At 45.3% G+C, this 27,994-nt stretch overlaps 2 protein-coding genes across 2 annotated transcripts in view; one reads left to right on the top strand and one right to left on the bottom strand.

Annotated features, from left to right (window-relative positions):
- Positions 1–1,555, top strand: part of BMP6 (bone morphogenetic protein 6) — a 148,508-nt gene extending 146,953 nt beyond the window's left edge. Inside the window, exon 7 of the mRNA XM_019745410.2 lies at positions 4–1,555. Coding sequence (XP_019600969.2) covers positions 4–153 — 150 coding nt within the window. The 3' untranslated portion in view covers positions 154–1,555. The remainder of the gene's footprint in view (positions 1–3) is intronic.
- Positions 1,357–27,961, bottom strand: TXNDC5 (thioredoxin domain containing 5). Its single transcript, XM_074335258.1, has 10 exons — positions 27,627–27,961; positions 23,785–23,934; positions 19,164–19,269; positions 15,067–15,163; positions 12,494–12,609; positions 9,719–9,805; positions 8,953–9,096; positions 5,976–6,058; positions 4,347–4,476; positions 1,357–3,087 (listed from the first exon to the last, which is right to left on the bottom strand). The coding sequence occupies exons 1-10, from the start codon at positions 27,884–27,886 to the stop codon at positions 2,965–2,967; spliced, it is 1,296 nt and encodes a 431-aa protein (XP_074191359.1). The 5' UTR covers positions 27,887–27,961; the 3' UTR covers positions 1,357–2,964.
- Between the last annotated feature and the right edge of the window lie 33 nt (positions 27,962–27,994).

Here is a 27,994-nt window from a genome sequence, read left to right as displayed (position 1 = left end):
CAGGTTCACCTTATGAATCCTGAGTATGTCCCCAAACCATGCTGTGCACCAACAAAACTAAACGCCATCTCGGTTCTTTACTTTGATGACAACTCCAATGTCATCTTGAAAAAATACAGGAATATGGTTGTAAGAGCTTGTGGATGCCACTAACTCAAGTTGCTGGGGACACGAAAACTGCCTTGGATTCCTCGATTCCATCTGCCTTAATACACACAGAAGCACAGTGAAACTGAGATGATGCTCTAAAGCCATCTCATGCTGGTCGGTGCCTTATTGCCCAAGGAAGACGTTAAAGGACCTCGTTAATGATTTGCCCATGTGGTAAATAACGTGAGTAGTTGTTGGTCTGTAGGAAGCTGTTTGAATGTCTATTGTATGAAGTCCAGTAACTGCAGAAACGTAACTTTGAAGGGTTTCCCCCTTCCCCTCCACAAAAGCCTACCAAAATTAGTTTTCGCTTTAGATCAAGCTGTGTGTGGTGTTAGTTAAGTAAACAGGGAAAATAGTCTTAAAGGAGTAAAAGTATTCTTGGCTAAAGTATCAGCCGGTTTAGTAGTTTCTCAAAGGTAGATTTTACAGATAACAGAAATTGGGTGAAAATACCTCTATTCATAGATTTCATTCCCAGGAAGGTCAGTTTCATATAGGAGCAACAGCCTGGGCCGTAAGCAGGGCTATGTGGAAGTGCCTTCTGTCTCAGTAATCGGTTACGCGTATGTGCTGGCGTCTTGTTGGTGTGAACATACATTTCAGTTAAAAGAAACCGTGTGACTTCTGCACCTCCGTCCTCCCCCACTTGCTGTTTTCTTTGCTAGGACCAAAAGTAGACCGCCCATACTGGGAGGTGAGGCTGCAAGGGGCGAGAAGCATTTTTAATAGCCATCATTGTAACCATGTAACATGTGAAAGCAAGTCTGCGCCTCTTCTTTTTTGGAATGGCTCTCTGAAAAGCACATTAACTTCAAGAGCGCTGGCTCTAATTGCATCTAGTTCAGTAAAACAGTTCTTCCCCGTTTACTATATAGCATATCATGTCGCAGGGTGAGAACCAACCAAGGAAACAAAATGAGGAAGGGGCTCCCAGCCTTTAGGAAGGGGTTTGGATGGCCATGCTGTTTATAAACTGAAATCAGTTTTCTCTTGTAGAAAGTGAGACTCAGATTAAGTCTTAGAATATTTTTAAAATGTCTTTCTCACAATCATGTACTAGGAAACCAATTTCATACTAAACTGATTAAATAATGCATTTATGATCTATAACTATTTGCACTTACAGCTTTCTTGTAAATATAAACTATAATTTATTGTCTATTTTATATCTGTTTTGCTGTAACATTTAAGGAAAGACCAGACTTTTTTTTAAAAAAAAAGAGTTTATTTAGAAAGTATCATAGTGTAAACAAATTGTACCACTTGGATTTCCTTTCAAGACAAGACTCATGATGCAAAGCTGAAGCCACTCATGAGGATTGTGCTTCTCCAGAAACTTGGGATTTTTAAAAGAACATCTGTGAACCATACGTGATTAATAAAGATTTCCTTTAAGGCAGAGGCTGGTCGAGATCCTGCTGTTGTCATCTGTGGCAGGCAGCAGAAGTGGTCTTGTTTCTAAGGTCCTTACCACCAAGTGACTAGATTCCCCGAGCACAGGGGGAGGAATGAGGAGCGCTGGATACCGAGGGGTTACTATGAGAAGGAACTCGATGACAAAGCACATACATAAGACAGGTGCCTGCCTTTAGGAAGCCAGTCCTGCGGTTGCTTCTTTCCAAGGGAGATGGTAAAAAGGTTTGGTAATCAGGATGGCATGGATTCTAACGCCACTAGCACTGATGGTGGCATGGCCTACTGCAGCCCTGATCCAGCCCTGCTACTTCATTCTTTGGTCTTTAGGTCGATCAAGTTAATCCCACTCTTCATACAGCAGAGGGCCAACCTTCACGAAGACCGATGATGTACCGTGAGCCTCTAAAAGGAGTATCTGGGAGCAGAACATGGAACTGCTTCCAGTCAGGGCCCCGAAGTGGGGCTGCAGGGTTCTGCTGGCCCCTCATACCCACCAGGGAAAGCTCACCTAGGCCTCCTGCCCCCAGGGGTAAATACAACCAGAATCTGTCTATGAGTCAATACAATAGTTAGGACAAGTCTTGTAGAAATTTCCATGCCCACATTTTCCGTGGGAGACATCAAATCTTAAACATGGACTTAAACCTGGATTTTAAATCTTAAAAATCTTCACATGTACCCTGACTTCATGTTATCATAACTACTGAAATCTTTCATCCATGAGAAACAAACAGAAGTATCCCTTAACAGTAATAACTGATTTGACAAGTAACACACACATAGGATTGTGGCATCAGTGTTCTCTCACTCAGGCACGTGTCAGAAGTCCCACTGCTTTCTATGGCAAACCTCCCGATGAGAGGAGTATTAACAGGAACAGAAAATGCAGGGGTGGCCATGACGGTATCTTCCAGAGGTATGGGGTTTAAACTGCTCCAAGCTCCAGACCAACCACGTTATTAACAAGTCAATTGTGACCTTCGGGTCAGAGGAACATCGTTACTGCCACAGGCCACCTTTCCAGTACTCATGGGCAGTTCAAAAACTATGCTTTGGATGATGCTTTCACCAAAATCACTCAGGAGCCAAAAATAGTCCAGCAATTTGATTTTCCTCAACTCTATTTTAGTCTCAAAGGAAACCATTTAGATTTCATCAAGAGAAGGTTAAAGGGGATGATAGATTGCCACTGAAAATATTTAGTTTGCAGAGGGGTCATGTTTACTTAAAGAAACTTAGTGAAGAATCTGTAGAGTGTGCTGGCTTAAGACACACATACCAAGAAGGTACCACAAGTTCAGTACATCCAGCTTCTTGAACACTCGGCCACACCCGCGGGACTTGGTTCCTGCACGTGGGGCCCAGGCGGCCGGCAGGAGGCCTCCACCTGCGTCTTCACAGCTCGTCCTTTGCCTGGCGCAGAACGAAGTGGTGCAGTGATTCAAGGTCTCTGCCTCCACTGTGCTCACTGACTTTCTTCCCTCCGCGGAAAAGCAACAGCGTGGGATAGCCTCGTACCTTTAAAGAAAAAAATTCAAAATTTGAAAACCAGTGGTCTGAATCACACACACATTGCTCCTTAAATAAAACCAGAAAAACTCCTACAGTTCCAGCCAGGAAAGTCTATGGTTAAAATTTTAAAATGCAAAGAGCATTTAAAAAGTGCCCCGTAGTTCAGAAAGCAGAGCCTTGAGGCTATTCACCTTTCAACGCAACACTCCGTTCAAGATTAGGGTCCAAGGGATGCCCTACCCAGAAGCAGAGCTTCTCATCGTTCCTGTACAGACGGCCCCGTGGGGCTCTGGTGACGGTGCATATTCCAGCTCAGCAGGTCAGTATGGGGCCTGAGACTCTGCATTTCTCACAAGCTCCCTGGTGATGCCCACTGAGTAGTAGCGAGATCCTCACGGAGATAACTTTTCCAGCTACAACTCACCTCTTTTCTCTTTTGAGAAATTTTAAGGCACACACACAAAAAAATGATAAGTAAAAAATATCTGTGCTACATATACTCTCAATCTGATGAGGTAATAAACTTCAGAAGCCTCAAAAGTGTTTTAAGAAAATAACACAAAAGAAATATATAAATTATACATCTTATAGGTTATCCGATGGTGCTAACAGCACGGAAAGAAGGCAAGAGTTAAGTGAACAATCCGAGCATAAGATTGGCTGGTTGGGGGGGCCCCTCAGGAGGAAGTTGATGTTCCAATGTTTCCTTTATTCAGCCATCATACTTTAGAACGCTGGCTTCTGTCTGAAAAGGAAGCCACGAGGTGTCTATGATGAAGGCCACAGCCAGCTACCTGTTCTGTCAATGAGAACGTCCGTGCAGGTAGCACCCCATTCTCCATCTGGGACTCTCAGTTACTGCCCAGCCTTGTACCAAGATGGCAAGGCCTAAAAACCCCCACTGAAATGTGTATACTGATAGAAGAACAAAGACTTTTTTTGAGAGCATCTCTTTCGCTTTTCAAATGAAAAACAAAACAAAAAAACACACCACCTCAAAAGGACACAAAACAAAAAACACAACACCTCAAAGGGACACAAAACAAAAAACACAACATCTCAAAAGGACACAAAACAAAAAACACAACATCTCAAAAGGACACAAAACAAAAAACACAACACCTCAAAAGGACACAAAACGTGCTTTGTCGAGGGCTGAGGGCAGTGTGAGTTAGCCTGGTTGCGTCCACAACGCCAAATTACAGTTTCACTGCGGATCTGCTCCCAACACTTAGAGTCCCCATGTTTTCATCCCATGTACCCACCGAGTACTTGCTGCAAATATTCCGTTCAGCAGTACAGTCCACTTCAGCGATCTTGACCTCTGCCAAACCAGGGAATTCCTTTTTAGAGAGTTCTTCCCATGTGGGAGCCAGATTCTTACAATGACCACACCTAGAAACAGAACAATGACAGTTTTGTTGAACTCTTGGGCCGCGCTCACTCACCTACATTTCGCTGCCAAGTCTTGTTTTTCTGTAGGAGTCAACAATTGCCTAGAAATTTCTAAAACATCAAATTCTCCCACTGGGGGCACTAACTTTTCCTGCTTCTCTTCCTCGCCCATCCCAAATAAGGAAGTCAAAGTCAGTCTGAAGTCCCTCTAGATAACCTGAGAGAAACAAGCTGGGTCTGAAACCAGGTTTGGATTTTGAAACCATTTCCACGATATGGTAAATTGGGATAACTAACTGGTTTATGAATGCACCATGAACAGGAAACAGATCGACTGAACATTAAAAAAAAATCACTTGAATGCCAGAAACATTTTAGATCTGCTTGCTCAAGGTCTCAACATTTCAAAACAATTTCTCAGCCCCCCTGAAGCTCCAGTGATTTGGTGTGAACAAGAAGCCGTGACTATGTTTCACTCAAACCATCCCCTCCACCCGGCACTGTGTCCCTTTTCTGACTCTCCCCACTACATGAACGGCTCCCCTTCAGTAAAAAGGGGTCTTCTGTCTTCAAACTTGGTCTATACAGTGTTAGGATTTTATAAAAATAGAAAATAGTTCTGAAGGCATTATTTACTAGTGTTTCTGTTCTTTAAGAATTGGAACTGCAGAACTCATACAACTCATGTGCTCATTAACTTTTTATCTCTGCTATTATGGTTTCTCAGGAATATCTGAAATGCAACAAATTAAAGAGCAAAAATGACATGTGGTAACCTTCCTTGTTCACATTTAGAAACAGAATCTATCACTGTCCTCAGCACTCTGCTTTCCCAAATGGATTGTTTCATTTGTGGAGACAAAGTGGTCTTCAATTTTCCATCTGAGGAAACAGAGGTTCCAAGGAATTAAAGCACACCCAGAGTTACAGGAGTTCACGGGAAGTCTCGGACCTCTCGTCTTCCTGCCACTTCAGGTTGCCTTGTCTCAAACCATGTGCATCCAATCCGTCTCTGCTCTGGGCCCTGAAGACCACATGGCAGGAGGTGCAGGTAACTGGGTAATACACGGAAGGGCTCTAACAAAGCAGAGCTCGGCTGGATTTCTCTGTAACATCTATGAGACTAGGGAGCAAAGCTCCATCATGATGCTCATGGTTTGTTTCACCAAAAAGGCAATCTATTCAGAAAAGTACACAGATATCACAAAACTTAAGTTTTGCATGGCCATCATAATTCTCCTCCACAGTCTTCTCCAAAGCAGATTGAACTTTAAAACAAATTAACCTCATTCTCTATAACTGTTTATTAATGCCACCAAACTTGACCATATCTAAATGTGAGCATAATGCTAACATTTCCTTATTTCCTACAACATAACCTATGTGTCAGTGTAGTATCTGCCCAACCTTGAGCCTGCAGGCTTGGCTAATGAGCTGAGAAATATGATGGGACTAAAGTACACTGGGACAAAGTAATTTCTAATTAAAGAGCCACTTACCAGGGAGCATAAAACTTGATGAAAGTTATTCCTTCTGCAATGGTGTCATCGAAGTCACTTTCCGTGAGTGCCAACACAGTGCCCTTCAGGGGAGGGAAAAGCCACAATTCAAACACATCACTTAGAGCAGAGTGGGTGGGGCCATGCTTTGGGACTGCAGAAATATGAATCAATAATGTTTTAAATGCTGTTGCGCATGCCCCCAGGTCACATAAAGTACCTACACAACTTGCACTTCACAAGCTACACAACAGGGCAGAGCAGTGGCCTCTGAAGGGCAGACAGTCATCACAGGCCCCATGAGTGCTGGGCCCAGGAGATACTGTGAGGAGGTGGCAGGATGCAGTCCTGTGTTCTGCCCCGGAGGTGGGGGCTCAGGCACAGCTGACCTTCAGGGCTCTGAAGTGTGGACCACAGCTGTGGGCGGAAGCGCTTAAATCTACTCCCAGGCCCGGTGCCTCCAAACACCCACCACGGGCCCTCCTGACGTCTGTACGTATGGGGCTCCTCTCACTGACTACCAGTCTCACCTATGGACTCACAAAAATTACCTTCTCTGTCATAGAAGGACCTTACAAGATGTTACAAAAGCAGAGGGAATGATGTGTATGTTCTATACAACAGGCTTCTTTCCATTTTTAAATTCAAAGTACATGTAAACACCGCTCATCTCAGATCTGGCTGGAGAATGCAGGGGAAAGGTGCCACAGGCAGTCTGCTCTAAAGTGATTCTATCTTGATAGTTCTTTACAGAATTATGTCTATGTGCTTCTCCAAAAATGCATCTGCGATTCTCATGAGAGCAAGCATCGGGATGATTTATCATGTGGCTGAGCACAGCAGGGCTGCCCCACCTGAGTCTGGCATCAGGTGACGTATGTCAGTGCGTGGGAGGCAGTGTGCCGAGGGGCCATTGTAGAACACTGCCATCTTTCTTTATGTCCAGAAATATGACGCCACACTCACTGAAAGACCCGCTTCATGGTGGAAAACCTTATTATAAATAGAAACCGTTCTGCGTTTGATGGAAACATCCATAGCATGTAATTATACTCAATTTGGGATGACCTTCATAACCACCATGACACACACTCCTCTAACACATGTGGTCGTAACAACTACACAACCATTTGTTTACTTCTTAAACCAAAACTTCAACTTTAACACCCAGGCAGTCCCCAACCTGTGCGAGTCCCACTAAGGGATGGGCTGTGGGGGGAGGAGACCCCTTACTCCCCCACCCTGGTGGATGGGGTAGGTGGCTTGGCTGGTTCTTCCAATTCTAAACAACTAAGCCCAGGAGTGATGGCTGCCGCAGTCATGACCTCTTCCGTAAATGCTGCGGGTGGGAGAGTGACTGGGAGGCATTCAGCCACACCTGGCTCTCTGCCCTCACCCCGAGGAACAGGGGCAGCCCGCCCTGGTACCCCCAATGTCCCAGTGTCCCAGGTGAGAACCTGGCATGCTATGAAGTGTAGCGTGAACTGAAGCAGCAATGTAAGTATTCTGCTTTGGAAATACGCTGACAAACAGGCCTTATGGTTCTTAGAAAGGAAATCCAAGCACTGTTTTCCTGGGAAAACATTATTTTGACTCCACTTTAATACAAATCTCATTTTCACCCCTGGCTTCAGCGTTGTCTTCCACCTCAAGCTGCAGACACATAAACCTACTCATCCAGTGTGGACACCCTGCTTTCGCTGCAAACTGCTAGTTAACTGTCCATCGGACATCTCCACCTAAATCCTAAATATCCACCACAGATGAAAATCCACATCTTGCAAACTGAACTCATCACCTCCCACCTCCCTGGCCCTAATCTCGTGTTCGGTGCCGTCCTCCACCAGATATACCCCAAATCTGAGCCACCTCAGTGCCCACCCTCCGAACTGGTCTCATAGAGTTGGGCTTCTTTGCTGGCTTTCTCCTTCTCTCCATTCCCACGGTCACAGCCTTAGTTTGGGTGTCTCAACATCTTTTACGACCTAATACACCCGTTTTCCATCTGTTTCATACATGCTGCTGCCACTCATCTTTCTAAAATTCAAATCTGCCTGAAACCCTCCACTGGCGACCGACAAAGTCCTCTACAACCCAGCTCTCCTTCTCTCTGGCATCCTGCACTGCACCCCATGCCCTCCCGCCGACGGCTGGCCCTGCCCCGGACAAGCCTGGCTGGTTCGCACCGAAAAGCAGCGGCTCATGCTCTTTCTCTATGGGGCAAGCCTTCCCCACCGTGTCGCCCCAGCAAATACCACCTCATCTTCCAGCTCCTCAGTGACACTTCCTGCCTATCTGCCCCCACCTCTCTAAGCAACAGTGACCAGCCCTGCACTCTTTATCACAGCCCCTGCGACATCTGCATGCAGGTATTCTCATCTGTCTCCCCTACTGGACCCAGCACTCTACACAGGCAGGAAAACGGTCTCATTTTTGTTTCCTGGTGGCCTAGGACAGTGCCTGAAACATAACAAGGGCTTGATAATCGCAGAACAAATGAACCTATAATAAAACCTTATACTACTGAATGAATGAAGACGACACCTCAGTATGCCAGAGACTGCCTAAGCCAATTAAATATTCCACAGCCATCTGCCTTTCAGTTCCAATGTGCACATCCTGCCTGCTACAGATCTTTCTGGGGTCTTTACCACAGGTTAAAGTAAAAAGATTGCAGCACGTTACGGAAAGGAACGGAAATGGGGGCCCAAGAGGCAGCAGACAAGATTTCATAGCACATACCCTCAAGTATAGGTGTTGACTGAATCAAAGGGAAGAACTTCCAGAGATTTTGACACCAAATACTCTTGAGGATTTGTCTCACATCCTATTTCCCTATTTCGGGGAAGCTTTTGCTTACATCTACCCCTTCCAAGCATGTACAGGTAGTTGAAGGAAATGTTTTGTGCTGAAAAGTCAGCTGTAGCCAAATGTTGGAGGAGAATGCGTTCCACGGGCGGCTGCAGCAGGCACCCACCTGCTCAGCCTCGGGCTCGGCAGCCAGCACGGGGGCTTCCGAGGGCTGGGCCGGCTCCGGGGTGCTGTCCTCCGCACTCTGCAGCTGCGACTCCACATACTCTCTCAGCGAGTCCAGATCCCGCTTTCCCTTGTACTGGTCAGTCTGTCCAGAGAGAGGCCACACAGAAAGGCTGCTGAGTTAGGACGCTTAAGTTTTCTGAATCACTCACACCTCCTCCCGTGAGGAGGAGACATCACTCATCAGATGTCTCCGCGTGGTTGTGAGATCTGTGCAACGTGTGCATGCTCAGATTTAAACGGGAAGGCAGAGATTCCAAACCGAATGTTTTGGCTCTGGTGAGAGAACTTCACAGCTCCTTCCTTCTGCAGAGCTACAAGTCACAAAAGCCTGGGTGCTGACTCAGCTATTCTGAGAAGCTGAACACCGGCCAGGGCTGGAAGGGAGGGAGTGAGAACCTTACCAAGAGTAAGCATTAACCTCTCTCAGAGGTTGTGATCAGAGCAGTTACCCCAGGACAGTAGATTTGGGTTGTTCTAGTGACAACTTGAGCCAAATGAAAGGTTTCAATTTGACAATTTTTCTCAACTACCCAAGTCTCATCAATTAAGAGAAAGATATTTTTGTTCCATTATAGGTATTCCTTTAAACCAGTGCCCAAACAATCCATACTGGCAATTTGTCACAGCTATTAAGCCACTTGACAACTCAGCACACTGCGGTTCAGAGAAACATTTTGTCTCAATACTAAAACCTAAACACGTACCTTTTTACCATCTCGGAACCAGAGGAGAGTAGGATAGCCACGGACCTGGTTTCCTGAACAGAGTTCATAGTGCTGTGTACAGTCAACCTATGAAGAAAGATCACATTCCCCATTTCATTGTGAGCCTTCCAGATAGAAAGGGACTATTGGACACGCGGTAGTTTTTTTAAAAAAGAGAATTTCTGAAGCCCCTGATAGTATCTCTGCCAGCAGGCTGCAGTTTCTGCAGACTTTTCCTAAAAAAGCTACTACTCCCAAATACACCTGAGCTGAGGGAGCAGGTTGGCTAGATTTACTTCAGAGACATTTCTTTCCGCTCATTTAACATGCCCATTTTTAAGCAGCAACAATGTACTGTTTCCCCGAAAATAAGACCTAGCTGGACCATCAGCTCTAATGTGTCTTTTGGAGCAAAAATTAATATAAGACTGGGTCTTATATAATATAAAATAATATAAAATAACATAAAATAAAATAAAATAATATAATATAATATAATATAATACCAGGTCTTATATTAATTTTTGCTCCAAAAGAGACATTAGAGCTGATGGTCCGGCTAGGTCTTATTTTCGGGGAATCAGGGTAGGTGGAGAAGGCAAGGGTGGCCTGATAATCCGGAGAAGGCAGGCCTGGCTGTGGGTGACGGGCACCCACTCCAGTCATGATGCCCACTTAGAAATGTATTCTCATGTTCAAGCTTACGGAGTTTTAAAATCAAGGAGGAGCAAACAGTCAATTTTAAATAGGAGGACTTGGTATATGATAAAGAGAAAACTGAAAAGATGTCAAATTAAGATTATAGTATGGTCTTAATTCTATAAATTCAATTTACCAACTATCACAGTTCTTCAGATTTTTTATTTCTTTCAAATCTTTATAAGACTCTGCTTATTCAACATGTTCATGAAACATTTTATCCTAAGTCACTTCTTCCTGTTTGAGTTTTTCAATTAGTATTAAAATCAGCTATGTGCGACTAAGTTATTTTTCACTATGTCAACAAAATAGGATGAAATGTTATTCTAACAGATAAGCCTGAAGTCAGAGAGCAGTTCAAGTGTTAAACTGAAGCATAGGAAGCCTCAAACTAATTCGGGGTTGGGGGGGCATTTTTAGGATCCAGTCTAACCCAGCCACAGAGATGTCCAGAGATGAAGGGCCACAGTGCACTTACTTAGACTGTGTCCACTCGTCCCTGGTTCTACTAGAAGCCTCTATTGACATAAATTAAAAATAAAATAGGGGTGGCCTGATGGCTCAGTTGGTTAGAGCGCGAGCTCTGAACAACAGGGTTGCCAGTTCAATTCCCACATAGGATGGTGGGCTGCGCCCCCTGCAACTAAAGATTGAAAACGGCAACTGGACTTGGAGCTGAGCTGAGCCCTCCACAACTAGATTGAAGACAATGAGCCTCTGCTGAGCTTCTGGAGGGGCAGCCAATGGCTCAGCTGATTAGAGGGCGAGCTCTTAACAACAAGGTTGCCGGTTCAATTCCCACATGGGATGGTGGGATGTGCCTCCTGCAACTAAAGATTGAAAATGGAGACTGGACTTGGAGCTGAGCTCCGCCCTCCACAACTAGAATGAAGGACAACGACTGGGAGTTGATGGGCCCTGGAAAAACACACTGTTCCCCAATATTCCCCAATAAAATTTATAAAATATAAAAAAATCACTAAAGAGGTGAAAGCATTAAAAAAATAAATAAAATAATCACCCATCAAAGTTTAAAAAATAAAGTAAGGAAGACGAGACAAGATTATTTTATGACTTCCATGAGATATTCAATAAATAAAAAAATCTTAACAACCATAACACACATATACTAGAACACAGCACTGAAAGTGTTTAGCAGACAACAGTGAAAAATCCATTTAACAACAACCATTACAATGTACTAGCCATTTGCTCCATGCAAAGCACCGAGCTAAGCATTTTATCCTCTGACCACCAGTTAGGTCTTGTCTCAGTTTCACAAAGGGGGAGAATAAGGTGTGGAGAAGTGGCCCTGGGTTGGCCAGCCAGGTCTATCTGACTCTCAAATTTATGCTTTGACTATCTCACTGTGCTGGGCAGATCGTCTTATTAGCTAGAGTTCCTGGACACATGGCATTACTCTGTATACAAATCAGCCCCCTGGCAAAGTAGAAAATTAGATAGTTATTAAAGGACACCCAGGCAGGGGTATCTGGTGGGTTCCAGAGGATGGATGAGATTAAGTGTTTGATGGCCCAGAAGCTGCTCTGGATATTTCCAGAAAATCCAGTTACAATGGAGTTGTCAGACATTACTTCCAGCTTCTCTACATAAAGTGGGGAAAGCTGGAAAGAATTCCAGGCAGCAGGGCAAGCGGGAGCTCACCACGGGAGGGTCTTCTGTATGCCTGTGTGAGCACGGAGCCGGGTCCCTCAGGAAAGAGCTCCTGGGTGAGATCAAATGTGGACAGTCTCCAAGCATGTCCAGTGAACGTTCTCTAAGGCTCTGCCTCCTATCTTTGCAGAAAGGGCTCTGGGGCTGCCAATGCAGAATTGGCCATCGCTTCAAAATAAACAAAGGAGCCAAAGCTATAATTTATCTCGAGGCTGTGGAAAAGCCAGCACACTCAAAACCAGGCTGCCATCTGTGAAGGTGAAATGAATTATCAAGTGGCACACTAAATGGAAATAATAAATCAAGTTTGCGACTTTGCGCACAGAATGAATAATGGGCTACACTGCTAATTAATCCAGCCAAAGGCAGTCTATTTCCAGTTTAATAAGGGCTTTCGCTTACCTTGCCAATCTTGACAGTTCCGGAATGTTCAAGGCCCAGAGCCAGCTGCTCCCAGGTCGGAGCCAGAGCTTTGCAGTGACCACACCATGGAGCGAAGAACTTGATAAAGTGGTCGCCTTCCGTGGGAAACCAAGGCAGACAAGAGGGAAACGGAGGCTAATTGGCATCACACCTAACTACTAGAGAGTGAATGGAAGCATCGATTTTTGTCCTCTTGCAACGCTGTTTTCAGTATGAACCCTTTAACTGGTCAGTGACTCTCCATCAGAAATGTCTATATCCATGAGTTCATAACTACCCCCAAAACAAAAACTAATGTGTCATCTTTGGAGGACAACAGGGAACCAACTCATTATTTGGAAAACTGGCAATAAAGGGAAAGAATCAGGCATTTAATCCTGTCTTTCCTATAGGAACTGCACCACTGAATAACCAAGTGATAAACGAGGGCAAGTTACTCTTGCTAAAAAAAATGCTTGAATTAGAATAGCAGCATTTGGCATCCTGAATGAATTAGCGGATCTAGGCAGTGACTGCTGTGGCTGCTGGCATCACAAGGAGACTTCAACAGCTATGAAGTCTTGCCTAAACCCCCCAAAAACATCCAACAAAAACCGATAATGTCTCTCAAACCAAATTCAGTTCACAGCGAAGAGAAAAACCAGGGACATGTGAAACCACACCATGGGGATATACCCAGCGAAGTCCACACTGCAAAACTACAGGTCAAACAACCTACGTGGTCAGCAAACAGAATGTGAGGGAGGAAAAGAGATGCTGGGGGTACATGTAAATAAAACAGACATAAGAGAGAGAGATTTAAAAAAGACCAAACTAAACTACAGTGTGTAGGAACTCATACTTGAGTGGTGAAACCATAAAGAAAAGCAAGGAGTGGTTTTCACAAAAGTCGGACAGCGCCCCCTTCGGAGGCTGTGGCTGGGATGGGGTGAGGGGATGCTGGCAGTTTTTTCCTTGAACTGGACAATGGTTACACGGTGACCGCTTTATAACAATTCACTGAGCCCTGCGTTTGCTTTCCGTATCTGTGTTTTATTTCACAATAAAATAAAAGGTTTGAAAAAGTGAACAGTACTCTTTTGGCTAGGAGGAAAAAACCCAAACCTTCAAACATCATTATTTGGACATTAAAGATTTTTTTCTAGGCTGTTCTACCTTGACGAGCCTGGGGCCTCAAAGATGTCAGCCTGAGACCAAACTGAAAACGGGCTGTGGCCAGGGCGAGAACTAGCCAATGGATACCGAAATGGGACTTGGGCTGGGGCAGAACGCTGCCAAGCCAGTGCTCACAGCAGGCACCTCAGCACCATAGCAATGACGTGTTTCAAGGAAATGTCAGAAAACTTGCTTCAAAACATTAGCCACTGAGCTGCAAAGCTGACACCACGTCTCTCCAGACAGCTCTGTGGCTAACCTTGTGTGGTGAGGCGGAGAAGGGACATCCAGGAGCCCATCAGAGTATCCAGGGGATGCTCTAAGGGCAGGGGGCCGTTTTGAGGCAGCATCTCCAGAAGACGGCCCTTCAGAGATGACTGACTTAGGGAGGGACCAGGCTGGGCCTGTGGGGAATGGTCTATAACAAGGTGATTTCGGTAGCACATCCTGCAGGGAGCCCAAGCCAGTCTCAAATTAAAGTGACTCCCCTGCAGGAGAAAACCCCTTGAAGTCCCACTGTCACAGCACTGGTACAAATTAAATAACCACCTTTAATGAAAATGGTTGAAGGCATCACAATTTTAGACCTTAAGTGTGGTAGGGGAAGCCTCATTTAGACATTGAGTGGGGTGGGGTCATGGCTCCCAGCATGAAGTTACAAGGCCAGATACAACATTAAGCCTTTTTTCACAACATTTCCAACCCAGTCTTATGGGAGGATTTCTCGCCATGGCAGCATCTGAGAATGGGCGGTCAGCAAGGAAGCTGAATTTGCTTTCAAGTTATTCACTGCTGAGCCAACACTTCTGAAATGTGTGAAGAAAGGAGGACTTATTATTAACATCAGAAACGGTACATAAATCATTTGGATATTTTGGAGACCATTTTCAAAAGATGAGATATGGTCTAAAAAAATATTTTAAGTGTAACGAACACATACTGTGGTTCACATGTCATAATAGTCCCATTAAATTCTAGTTTAAACAGATAAGAGAAACTTTTGTTTCTGCCTCAGGTCAACAACATATGATTAACATTAATATAAATAAACACTTTCTTATCCAAGGGTGCACAGCACAGCTACACAGTATGCACTCTGTACAAAGTAAGTGTGCCCATTCATGACTTGTGAGCTCCAAATTCTCACACCTAAGGTTTAACTTAGCATTAAAACCGGCATTTCTATAGGGACAGAGACAAAACGAGGAATAATTTCTGAAAGGAGGAGCATTAAACGGTGATGTTAATGGGTCTTGAAGAGAGAAACCCTCGATAATCAGTGCCACAGACGCTATTATCTACGAGCCCTCGGGTGGCCAGAAGGACAAACCCAACCAACCCAGGAGTCACGAACGGTGTGGTTCTAAGAGGTGTGCACGCCGCTGTGATCGCCATACCTTGTGCGACGTGCAGCTCAAAGTTGCTCGCTGAGAGTTCATACAGCCCCTGCTTCTGCTCAGGGGCTCTGGGCGGTTCCACTTCTGGCTCTGGTGTCTAAAAGGAAGAAACAAAAGAACAGGCACTGGGTTTGTCTGTGCAGACATAGTGAAACCTGTCAAGGAGGTGACCTGTGTCTATCTAGAACCTTCTCCAGAAGCTGTGTGGAGTGCTGGTGTGCTGAGGAAGGCCAGGGCAGGAATCGACTCTGTCAGGTCTTCTGGATGCTTCCTAAGCAGCCATTTGCCAGCCTCCCCCTCAGCAAATACTCCAGGACTGACATTTGAGGCAAGCAGGTGAAAGCCATCCCCAGCTCACTGTCCTTTGCTGCCCCAGAACTCAACCAAACAGAGCAAACTGAAGGGTAGGTGTACCCCATACTAGCACTCTGTCCCGTTCTGAGATTTCACACAGAATTCGAACTGAAATTCCTAATGGCTTGGCTCTCTGTACCTAAGGGCACAGAGGGAGCAAAATGTACACAACTTAGAACGAGAAACCACCAGAGAGAACAGGGGGGCCTGGCATCCTTTATTTCCACGAATGGTAAAAAGAAACAAAATCCACAAACTGTGAAGGAAGGTAAAACTCGTTAGGACTGATAATAGAGAAAAGAAGGTGATGAGAAGGTAAATTCAGATGAATGAAAGGCAACAAACAGGGCAGACATGAGCTGTCCTTTTAAGGACGAACATAAGTCACATGACTAAGTTTGGGACAGAAACACACAATGACGGGGTGACAAGTGGCCGAGCAGACACCCATGTGGATAACTCTATAGTTACCACTACTTCCTACACAATTCTAAATTTCTCAATTTCTGAGGCCGGTACAGCTGGGGTGAAGAAAAGATCACTGAATTCCCATTTTGCTACACACACACGGGTATTACTCAACGGCTGTCTGGCAGTTCATTTTTCTATTAAAAAGCATATCCAAGTTAAGTCATTAAAAGCTTTAAAAGTGCTGACGGCTCAAGCTGTATAGTTGTAATCATAAAGCACCATACGCTTTTCCTTTCTGTTGCTGGCTTGTCAAAACTTCCAAAGTGCAAAGCACCCCACAGAAGGATGCCCACGAGAATGTCGGCTGAGTGAGTGGTCAATGAGTTCCAGTGAGGTGAAACAAAACACTGTATGTGTTATAAGACATTCAAAGAGCTTTCAGTATCAGAATGTTCATTTATGGCACCTAGGGGACTCTCACTTCCTGTGCTCTGCGGCAGACACCACAGCGGCCCCCACCATCACAGGAACACCATAGTATATCACAGAAATGGGTTCACTCTAGATTCTTAAGAAAGCAACCTGCCTGTACTGCTCAAGAGCCATAAAAGTGGTCACGTTTCTTCTTCTTTTTTTTTGCCTTGCAATTTTAAGTCTGGGAATATATTTTAAAAACGTCACTCAAAAGTAGTAAAAATGTCCCTTACAAAGATAAACGTGTTCCTTATAGCACTTCTGATGACAGAATAATTATAAACAATTAAATATCCACTGACAGAGAAAAGCTGAATTATAGCAAATCCACATGACGGTATAAAAGATCAATATAAAGACAATATAACTGTATAAAAAGATCATTAATAAATCGAACTATGTTTGTATGATTATAACTGTTTAAGAAAAAATACAAACATAGAAATATAGCAAACATAGACATATAAAAATTGAGGTAGAATGTAAGAAATGGCAGATTTTCTTTTCTTTGTGTTTCTTTAATATTGTCATAACACTAGGGGGAAAAATCTAAATTCATTCTGTCTAAATATAAATATGTATATATCCAGTTATTTGGGTATAAATACAGATGAAGAAGTTTTTTAAAAAGTTTTTGCTTATAGTAAACAGCAAAGTTCAAATTAAAAAGGATTCTCAGTTCACAATATAAAGTTTGAATATCTGAACTTTTCTACAGTAAGGCACATGGTCATTGTTTCTAGCAATTATCCGAGACCTTTTGCTCTAAGACACCAAGGTACAGCTGGTGGGTAACTGGCTCTCTGGTGGTGAAGGGTGGGGTCCATGTGGCCATGGCCCTCCACACAGAGGGACAGGACACCGCCCCTCAGGAAGCCTGCGCTGAGCCTGGGCCTGGCCTCACAGTCCTTCCCAGCCTGCACTTCGGGCTGTCACTTCCCTAAAGGGAAGCTGGCCCATGAAATGAAGTTGCTTGGCCATCCTGATACTGGCTGCTGGTTTCTTGAATAAAGTGATCACAGAAGACTGGCTCTTTTGGTGGAAAGTTTATTTGAGAAGTTTTTTTGAGACTATTAACTCCTCTTTAAAGTCAGCTTCCTCCCATCAGAGAACATTTTCACAAAGGAAACAATCTGAAATTTAAGTGTGTATGAAAGTCACACCTGCTCCTCCAGCTCTCTTGCCATGACAGAGATGCAAATTTACTGAGAGGTTTGTGCTTTTCCGTTATCTAAAATTAGATAAGTCTTGTCAATGCTTATTCAACACCATATTCCAACATTCTTCACCATGCCCTTACAGACTTTAAAATGTGAAGTATAGGAGCACTCAGGAAGCAGCCGGATTTCTGATCAGCTGTGACATCTCGAGGGAGAGTTGTCACACAGACACCCTGGAAAATGACACCAATAGCAGGGGAGCCCCCAAAAGACTGCTGCAACTGCACATGAGCACAAAGAACCTTCAAATCCGGGAACACCTACCCGATACAAGAAAGTAGTCTTAGTGTTTAAATTGAAATTGCATTCAGACTTCAGATGCTCTTAATATTTCATCAAACACAGAGCATGGGAACACTGACCATCTTCACTCGCTCACCAGGACGACACCACAGACCTTCAAAGTGCAACCGAGGCTCTGTGGCCTGAGCACTCAGCGTTAATCCGAAAGCACCACACGGACAGACACTTAATGAATGGTTTACGATCGTAACGGTTTATAAGAAAATATTCCCAATGTCAAATAGGGAGGGAGAGGACTATAAATTTTTAGTAAGTAACATTATACACAGCTACGTCTTTAAAAAATATCTCAGAAATCACAGTTTCCACCATTTCCTGATATTATCCTTAGTGCAGGGAGGAACGTTAAGACACTAAAATTTTAAGGGCATTAAGTTATGTTATCAGCAAAGCCAGTTAGGGTCTTAGGGACTGAGGGCTGAGAAGAAAAGGAGATTCACACGATGGGTATAGTGAGCGGGAACAAGAGCGAGCTGGTAGCTGTGAGAGATGGGGAGGAAGGGCTTCAGCTGGCCAGACTGCATACTCTGGCCTAGGCCTGGCCCTGACCCCAGGTGGCTGAGAGTCAATGTCTGATGCTAAGGAATGATTGTTAATTGTATTACGTGTCAGAGAGGCACAGAGGTTATGTTTAAAAGTACCATGTGCTTATCTGTGAGATGTATACTCCAATATTTACAGATGACACTGCATAAGGACTGACGCTGCAGCCAAACAAGGGACAGGGAGGCAGGTAAGACAAACCAAGGTTGGCAAATGGGGATAATTGTTGAAGCTGGGGGATGGGCACATGGCACCATCCACATCGTACTCCTTCTCATCACTCATACTTCATTCATTAGACTCTTCTTTCTACTTTTGTGTATGTTTGAATATTTCCGTAATAAAAAGTTCATCCTTTCCCACTTACATAAGGTACTCAGAGTAGCTAAATTTATGGACAGAGAAAGTAGAATGGTGGTTGCAGGGGGCGGGGGGGCGTCGGGGGAAGAAGGAGCGGGGAGTTAGTGTTTAATGGGACAGAGTTTCAGCTTTAGAGATGAAAAGAGTTCTGGACATGGATGGTGGTGATGGATGCATGACATCATGAATGTATTTAATGCCACCGAATTGTACACTTAAAAATGGTGAAAATGGTAAATTTTATGTGTCATTTTACCACAATAAAAAAGCTGAGAAGAAAAAAAAGTTAATCTTTACTTACGTTATCAATGAGTTTTAAAAAAGTGAAAAGCAGTCTTAAAATGGTAGCCTTAATTTTTCACCTTAACTGGCCTCTTTATTACCCAAAAATGTAGGAAGAAAGAGAGGGAGGGCAGCTTTCTGTGCACTCACGGCAGGTTCCTCGTTCAGCGTCTGTAGCATCCAGTTTTCCAGGGCCTGGAAGTCCCGGGGACCTTGGTACTTCACAGCTTCTTGGCCAGGCTTGAAAAACTTCAAGCTGAAAGGGTAACAAAGGATTAGACAGAGCATATTTTTAAAGCCCTTCTAACGGCTCTGAGTAAAGAGCACTGTCTTATCAGGGAGCAAACTCATTTAGTGAAGCAATCAGAAAATGAGTTATCAGTGGGCTCCAGCTAGGCACCTATCTGCAGTTCTCTAATAAAAGTCGAGAAAGAAAGAAAAATAATATTCTAGGAGATAACATATTCACTTAATCCTAAACTTAAAAATTTCATATTTTATTCAAGAAAAATAAAGCTGAGGTGAACACATCAAGCCTAACGCTATGACTTAAACCCCAAGCTCCAAGCGTTTAGTTGTGTAGAACTCTGAAGCTTTTCCCTGCTAGCATCCTTCCCAGGCTTCAGTAGTTTTTATGTTCTTGTTTTTAATTGGAACTCTAGTAAAAACAACATTGTTTTGCAATAAATGTATTTTCAGTCTACCATGTCAGCTATTGGACTCTTACAAAGCATGAATATCTAGGTAGTATGAGAATTCAAGTCTTCAATTCTAATAACGACCTTGACATTGGTTAATACAGTCTATTCACTTCCCTACCGAGAAGGAATCTTTTTTTTTCTACATGTATTAGCCTCTGAAGATATCTACAGATAGAATACAGAGCATTCCTTTAAAGGTGAGCAAATGACATAGCCAGAGGCTGAAAGTAATGCTTCCAGATCCTGTATCATTCCACTGATGATTGAAAAACATGCTCGTGATAAAACTTGACAGAAGGTATCAAGGATGGATGGGGGAAATGCGGCTACTGACAGAAGGAAAAAAAACACAGACAAGCGTTTCTTTGGCAAGCCTACTTATCCAAAACACCTCTAATACTTCTATAGCATGTTCCTGGAGTTTCTTAATAGAGGCCCAATATGCAGTGTCAGAGTGTAAAAGTCAAGCTATGCAGAAATCAGAACTGGGGGTTTGAAAAGCTAACTCCCGTAATGCCTTAAAATGAAGTTTCATGGCTATAGGAGAAAACCAGCACATTAGCTGGAGCAGGCACTTAAATTAAAATGGGCTTACTGGCCTCACCCAGAAGCTAAGATCCTGTGATGGGCTTAGCTGCTGTCCTTATGTGCCTCCAACAGAGAATATACGCGGATGTCACACTTCCTCAGTAGCTTGTACTTTTATAACCGCAACAAAAAGCCAAACTCTGACTGGATTTGGCCACTATAACTGTGACTTCATGAAATTTAACATTTTAAGCAACTCCAAAGTGTGATCTCACAGTTATGAATGCCCGCACCTACCCCTGGACCTTGCAAAGCTCTGGAAATGTGTGCTTTGCTCAGAGAACTAGAAGGTGCTTTAGTATACTTTTCTATTTCCCTTCGCTCTCTCAAGCGTCTCCCTCCCCCAAAGAGCTTCAGGATGGAAAACAGGCGGATCCTCAAAATATCAGAAAAGACCAGGCATTGTCAAACTCATTCCCCATTCCTTTGCTAGCTTTAAAAATCAGTAAAATCTAACATGGGACATTTTTTTTTTCTAATTTGGTGTGCTTTGAGCAAAACAAAAATAAGTTTTAAAAATCTCTTCTCATTGGCTTGAAAATCTTTCTATCTGCCCAAGTCTACGATTCTTCCTTAAGTTCATGGAACCTAGGGATAGAATCAGAGCTTCCTTCACAGACTTTTCCGTCTGACTTCAATTCTCACTATAGATGGAGGTGAAGGTGAGGAAGGCCAAAGTACAGCTCCAAACGTTCCTGCTATTACCAAACCTCCACATTGGCGGGCATTTGGGTTTTCTAAGTGATCTATTTCTTTCTCAAGGAGACTGCAGGGGAGAAAACCCCCACTTATGGGTCACTCTGGAATACAGTGTGATGAAAGTTCTACTACAATAGATAAGCTGATGGTATGGGTTGAGCTGTGTCCTCAAAACAGCTCTACTGAAGTCCTAACCCACAGTACCCACGACTGTGACCTTGCTTAGCAGCAGGATCTTTATAGAGATAAGCAAGTTAAAATGAGGTTCACAGGGTAGACCCTCAGTCAATATGACTGGTGTCCTTAGAGAAAGGGGAAATTCAGACACAGGGACAGACACGCACACAGCGGCAGGGCCCTGTGAAGACCTACAAATCAAGGAACACCAAAGCCTGTCAGCAGACCACAGAAAGCTGGGAAGAGGCAAAGAAGGAGGCCTCGCTGGTTTCAGAGGGAGCACGGCCTCCTGGTGCCTTGATTTCGGGCTTCTGGCCACTGTAACTGTAAGAATAAATCTCTGTTCTTTTCAGCCAGCCGGTTTGTGGCACTTTGTTACGGCAGCCCTAGGAAAGCTCCTTCAGCCCTGCCCCTGCTCACGCATTCCCAGATGATAAAGATCATTTTCTGGCTCAATGGGAAGACCTCAAAACATTTTCCTGTGCAGTCAACCATCTCTAGGGGCATGGGAACCCCAATGCTCTCCCTCCCCACTCCTCTCCTCCAGGTAAAGGCACCTGGGGAAGAATGACATAAAAGGGGACATACTGACATACACCCTGTGCTCAGGCATTTTACATTCATTATCTGATTCAGGCCTTGCAACGTCTCTGTAAGACGGGTACTGTTTTAGAGTGAATACAAGCTCACACAGGGAACTATGAAAGCCCTAATGTGACTATTTCCTGCAGCACATTCTGCTTCCTGAATTCTATGAAAACAACCTCTTGCTGGGCATGTGCAGGGCCGTCATGGTCATGGAGGCTCCTCTCCACACCACATTCAGTGTGGTTGTTTTTACAACATAAAACCAGTGTATGGTTTTCTTGGGAGACCGTAGCTTCTAAATAAAAATCAGGACACATGATCCAACATGGATCTTTTCACATCTGTGAGTAGCATCTATGGAGTTGCAGCCAGATAGCTCATCTGGTCAGGTCCAGGTAGAACCCTCGACTCCCCTCTCTGTTGCCCCAACAGCTGCCTTCTCAGCCCTACTACAGCGTCTATTGTTTCACCTTCTCTGTGGCGTGGTTGGTGTTGTATGCAGCCACATGGCCACGGGTGGCCAGCTGTTCCAGAGTAAACACCACAGCCAACCACCCAACCATCTTTGTTGCCCCTGTGCCTTGAAGTAACAGGCTCTCAACAGGTAAGCATCCATCTCCTGCCCTGCTCCCACTCACTGGCCGCTGCTTTGGGATAGTCTCCATCCAAGCAGAGTTCACTTTGAAGACAATGCTACAAAGCACAGGACGGCAATGCCTTTTAGGCAGGTACATAGAGTGGGAAATATTATCTCTATTGACCTGATAATACTGACCCGATGTAGACTTCAATTACGGCACTTAGATTGGCAAGCATTCACCAAAGACCAAGAGTTCCAGAGTCCTTTATGGAAATACCAAATTTCCAAATGTTAGGGGAAACCTAACGTTTACTGGGTATGCTCAAATCAGTGTTTGCACCGTTCTTTCATATAACAATGTTATGGAAGGTGGGGTAGCGATCAGCATCCTACCTTAGACTTAGAGCTTAAATAGTGTGGCCAGAGCTACACGGTAAGTAGATGTTAGAGCTGGGGTGCACATCCTGGCTTCCAGGTTCCAGCCCAGAGTTCCTTCCACTTTTCCATGCTGACTCCCAGGCTTGAAGATAAGCTCAGGTTTTGTATAGAATTTACTTAGTTCATCAATCTGACAAATATCTCAGGCATTGCAGTGACTAACCCCTCCCCCATCCTTCTGGAAACAGCATCTTCCCTTTTTAGGAGAAGGGCTCTTCACTCCAGCACTTGCCATGTGGTCTGAATGGGGCTGCTGTCTTCCTATAAGACCCTGCGTCTCTGACCACAAGGACTATTCCTGGAATGACCGTCCATCCAAGCTGGGCCAGCTGGTGGGGGGCCCAATCTACCACGGCAACAGAGAGACTCAGAGCCAGGAAGTGAAGTCCTCTTAGGGGAGACTCAGTAAAAACAGGCCCCGAAACCGTTGGAGCTGAGTCTCAGAGCTTTTCCCACAGCCTACTAATGAGTCCTCTCTTTTGTTTGTTAAGCCGGTTTCAATTTCTTAGAAGCAAAACTCTTTTAACTGTCAAGGGAGTAAGTAGTAGCACTTGTCAGAACTGCTGTACTCCATTTTGTTACCTTTCTGTCCAACAGAAACAGCCGCGTGCTAGTCACCTGGAAATTATTCGAGGAAGGATGCTTCGGAGTAACAGTGACCAAAAATTATTTGTACTAAAATTGATGACAAAGTGTGTGCTCGCTGTGCACACGTGACAGGATCCCATGAAGACCACCATTTTTGTCCTGCAAACACATGCTCGTATAAACAGGAAAACCCCATACTGATTAATTAAAGCGTTTCTCTATACAAGGTAGAAAAAGACATCTAACAGTGTTCAATGTAACCTTCCCCTAACACCTGCGACTGCCACTTACATTTAGCATCTCCTCACTCCTCACACTACACAGAAGTCACCAAAAGTGTAACTTGGACTTTGTCTGGAAAAACTCGTGGGAGACCTGGAGGGTAAGGGAGACATGTGTCCTTCCCGCTTACGTGGGATATCCTCGCACCCCCTGGGCAGAGCACACGCCGGCGTCGGCCGTGCAGTCCACTTTAGCCACGTAGACCTTGGCATCTTCCATGCTGTTGTACTTGTCTCCCAGGTTGTTCCAAGTAGGCTGCAGCCGCTGGCAGTGCCCACACCTGTAACAAGGTGAGAGGAACAACAATAGTGAGTGCCCGACCCACCTCCTCAGCCATTTCCATAGCGCAGTAGGGCTCTCTGATTCTTTCTTTACACCACAGCACAGATGGATTAGCTCACAATTACTACAGAACCTCACTGCCCTGCTTACAACCTCCAGAAAGCCCCTGCATTGTTCTCAGCATGAAATCCAAACTTATTAGCAAGCAAGCTATTGTGCCAGGTCCTCCCTGATCTGGCCCCTGGTGACCTCTCACTTGACCTCTATGCCCCAGCTGCCCTCCTTCCCTTGCAGTCTTCCTGTGAGCCACACTGCAATATTTGGTTTTCTGAAAGGGCCACAGCTTGGCTTGCCCTGGGAATCAGTACATACTCTCTCTGATGCTTCTTCCCTAAGCCCAAATGGCTAATTCCTATTTGTCCTTCAGGTTTAGTTTGGGTGTCACTTCCTCCAAGGAGTCAGCCCTGACTCCCCAAGCTGTTTGGTGCCCATTCTCTTTTCTTCTGAAAAGCAATCCGGCTCCCCCTCTACTGCAGCAGCTTAGCACTTCTTGCTATAACTGTCCCTTTATTATTTAGTCAGGTCTCTTGTAATATACATATAAACAAGTATCTGCATATGCAAGCCAACCTCAAAATTAAATTAATTCTGCATTTTCTCCATTGAGAAGCTTAAAAAAAGTTTGTGGCCACTCAAACTTCTAAATTTGAGATAACCAAATGTATACTTATAATAGCCATTGTATGAATTTAACTACACACAGATATTTTTAAATCACCTATTATTAAAAATAGTGTGTTAAATCAGAATTACTGCTTCTTACTACTCCTTACATCTCACATTTCTTGACAGCGTCAGTATGATTCCCATCAACTAAATCTACTTTCTGATTCATATAGCTGATCATTATCTTTAACGATCAGCTGTCTGCAGGGCCATATTTGAATTCTGTATGAGCCAACCCTGGAAACTTGATCTCAAGCTTCAAATACAGTCACATATTATGGGACAGGGGTTTTGTTTCTGTTGTGTTTTTTCCCCATTCACCTGCTGGGTGTGTATCCATGATGTGTACAATGTAACTACTTCCTGTATTACTTTTTAAAGTGACCTTTAACACGCTTGCTTATAAGAACACCCCACACTTATGTGAGCTCATCTTCAAAATAATTTCTCAATGAAATCTCGTTGCCTCTTTTCTTTCCTGACAGAGGACATCAATAATAAGCATCTAAAGGTAGCACTGAAAAAGTCTGCCTCAAGCGAATATGTCTTCCCTAAGCAATGCTTTCTTGGCCAGCTAAGAGAATCCCTGCTTCCTAAAAGACTCAGTCAAATGTAGTATGATTCCGTCTTTTCTGGAAGATAACTCTGAGCGAACACCAGGGTTATATTTCAGTCCATATGGCACAAGGGCCAAGAAGACAGCACTGTCCTTTTCACAACTGTGTCCCCAATATCTAGCACATGCTTGGCATGTATTGAGTGTTTGGCAATTTCTCAGTGATGGATCCATAGGTTCCATGTTGTCGGCACTTCTGCTTTGGGAACCTTATGGTTACAGCACAAACCTCTGAGAGAGCAGCCGCATTCAGAAGGCAGCCTGTGGCCATGAGGAGCTCTTGCTCTATTGAGCAAATACCTGGTCCCCCCAAGGAGGCGGCCCTAACCTTGACCTCACTGTCACCACCAAGTTCAGTGGAACCTGCAAACTGTCCATGGAGATGTTGGCACAAAATCTACAGCAGTAGGACAACCCCCAAAATACATAGATCAATGTTTTAGTTACATGATAGCCCTGCATCCAAATCACATGTGGGGCTTCCAAAATTCCCAAGAGACCGGAAAAAGATGGGGGAGGGGGCAGCCCACAGCACATTCTGAGCTCCATTCTGCTGTTAAAGTCTAACTTTTAAATGCCATCAGAGAAACCCACACGTCTCTACTTAAATATTTTGTAGTAGACTATTCAGAAGCAAACAAATAAAAACTTTAAAAGTTACTTTTCCTGGGAGCATCCACCTACAAGTCCATAAGTCACATACAATGAAAAAGGAATTAACTTAATGCCAAGGGCTCAAGTATGCCAGTCTTCTCCCTCACTCAAGCTAGGACCAGCTGGTGAGTAGTACGGAGACTCCAAAATTAAAACTCCACTGGTGCTGCATGGACTTACTACATTTACATGTCAGTCGTTCTTTAAAAAAGAAAAAGAAAAAAGAAAATCCACAAATTTATTCCACTGGAATAGGCTCCAATTAAAGAGTGTATTTAATCACTATTGAATAGTTACTCTGAGAATACTCCTTCCCAGGGTAACTATTAATATTAAATAATTATTTTATGCTACAAAGTATTTTCTATACCACTGGTAGTTCTAAAAATTCAAGTTAGTTGGTTGTTGGGAACTGGAAACACAATGTATCCCATACATTGTTATTACATGATAGCCGTGACCCAGAAGAGGCTCAAAAAGTTGATGTAACTCCAAAGGAACTGAAATACAGTAATAGTCTGAATATGGGGAGAAAGAAAAAACGTTACTCCAACGTCCACCAGCGTGTTTTCTGAATAGGCCGTTTTCTTAGGCAGCTTCTCTCTATTCCTTCCTACATGCCTTTCCCCACATCTCAATGAGCCTCTCCCCGGCACTAGGGAAGGACGCCAAATTTTGCAATAAGCCTGCAAACTGCCTGGTGCCCTAACACTGGCTTTCTACTGTCCCATGAGAACTTCCCTTCATTGGGGCATCTAGGCCTGGAAGGAAAGCACTACCTGTGCTAGAGTGAATGGCAGGAAGTCCTTCACTAGGACAACTCTCAGGGTAGGGGTCTCTGGGGTTGGACCGGAGGCCCATACCAAAGCCCCTACCCCAGAACCATGGCAGGAGGTACGTAGTGATTTCTGCACCTCACTTTCCAGATGAGCAAGTCTCAACTGATTGGAGGGCAGGAAGTGCCGGAGGTCAGCCTTGAGGTGAGGGCCTGTGGGATCCTGCCACTGACAGCACAGCTCACCATCCACTCCAAGCTGCGGAGAGGTCTCCATTATTCGCACTTCTCTAGTTTCTCGAGGTAGCACAGGTACCTTCTTCTGCCTGGGTCATCCTTAACTCAGGAACACACAAAGTGAGATATCACACCTTCGTGAGTTCCTATTTTTCAATTAAACCCTCATGCTGAGGATTTGCCCTGCGGGGAGTGAACGGAATCCTACGTCTAAGTGTCCGCGGCTGGGGCCCGGGTTGCCAGCGGCCGCCACACGTGGCCCACCGGGTCCCGGCCGCTCCCGCAGTCCGCTGCCTCCAGCTGGCGCAGTAAGTTTGAGGAGAGGGACAGGGGATCTAGAATCCCAGCAGCCCAAAAGGGCAACGACCCCTGATCCCCTCCCCCAGTCCTGGGATCCGGAGGAGGGAGCACGGGGGGGGGAGGGGCGGCCTACTCCCGGCTCTCTCCTGGGGACCGCCCCCTCCTGCACCGCCCCGGCCGTCTCCCGCCACGTCAGCCGCCAGAGCCCCAGCCCGCCGCCCCCACCTCGGGCCCGGAGCCCGCGCCGCTCCAGCCTCCGGCCCGGCAGTCCCCGGCCCAGCGCGGTTCCCCGGCCCAGGGCCGCTCCCGGCGCTCCGAATGCGGAGATGGGGGGCCCGACCTGTGCCGGCCGGGGCCCCGAGGAGGCGGCGCGGCCAGTTACCAGGGCGCGAAGAACATGATGAAGTGAGCGGCGCTCTGGATCCCGTGCGTGAACATCTCGGCGGTGTACAGGTGCTTGGCGTGCGGATCCTCACCGTCCCCGCCGTCGGCCGCAGGGGGCCCCTCCGTCGCCCCCGGCTCCTGAGCCAGGGCGCCCCAGCGCCCGCCGCCGCCATGGCCCAGCAGCAGCAGCAGTAGCAGCGCGGCCGGGTCCAGCGGCCGGCGCGCCGCTGGGAGGAGGCGTCCGGGGCGCGCGGGCATCGCAGCGGGGCTGGCGCGCTCTCGCCGCGGCGGCCGGACCTCTCCGCTGCGCCGGCCCGCTGCCGCCCGCCCCCTGCCCCCCGCCCTGCGCCCCGCCCTGCACAAGCC

Source organism: Rhinolophus sinicus, linkage group LG06, assembly GCF_036562045.2.
Source record: "Rhinolophus sinicus isolate RSC01 linkage group LG06, ASM3656204v1, whole genome shotgun sequence".
NCBI classification, from domain to species: Eukaryota; Metazoa; Chordata; class Mammalia; order Chiroptera; family Rhinolophidae; genus Rhinolophus; species Rhinolophus sinicus.
Note: the sequence above shows the minus strand (reverse complement) of the source record. Positions and strands in the feature narration are given on the sequence as shown.

Bases quoted from the DNA above. Each gene is read 5' to 3' on its own strand.
- TXNDC5 (XM_074335258.1), bottom strand. From the start codon at position 27,886: ATGCCCGCGCGCCCCGGACGCCTCCTCCCAGCGGCGCGCCGGCCGCTG. The intron at 23,935-27,626 runs GTAACTGGCCGC...ACCTTGTTACAG, and splicing joins ATCATGTTCTTCGCGCCCTG to GTGTGGGCACTGCCAGCGGC. The intron at 3,088-4,346 runs GTGGGTACATGG...TTTTCTTTAAAG, and splicing joins ATATTTGCAGCAAGTACTCG to GTACGAGGCTATCCCACGCT.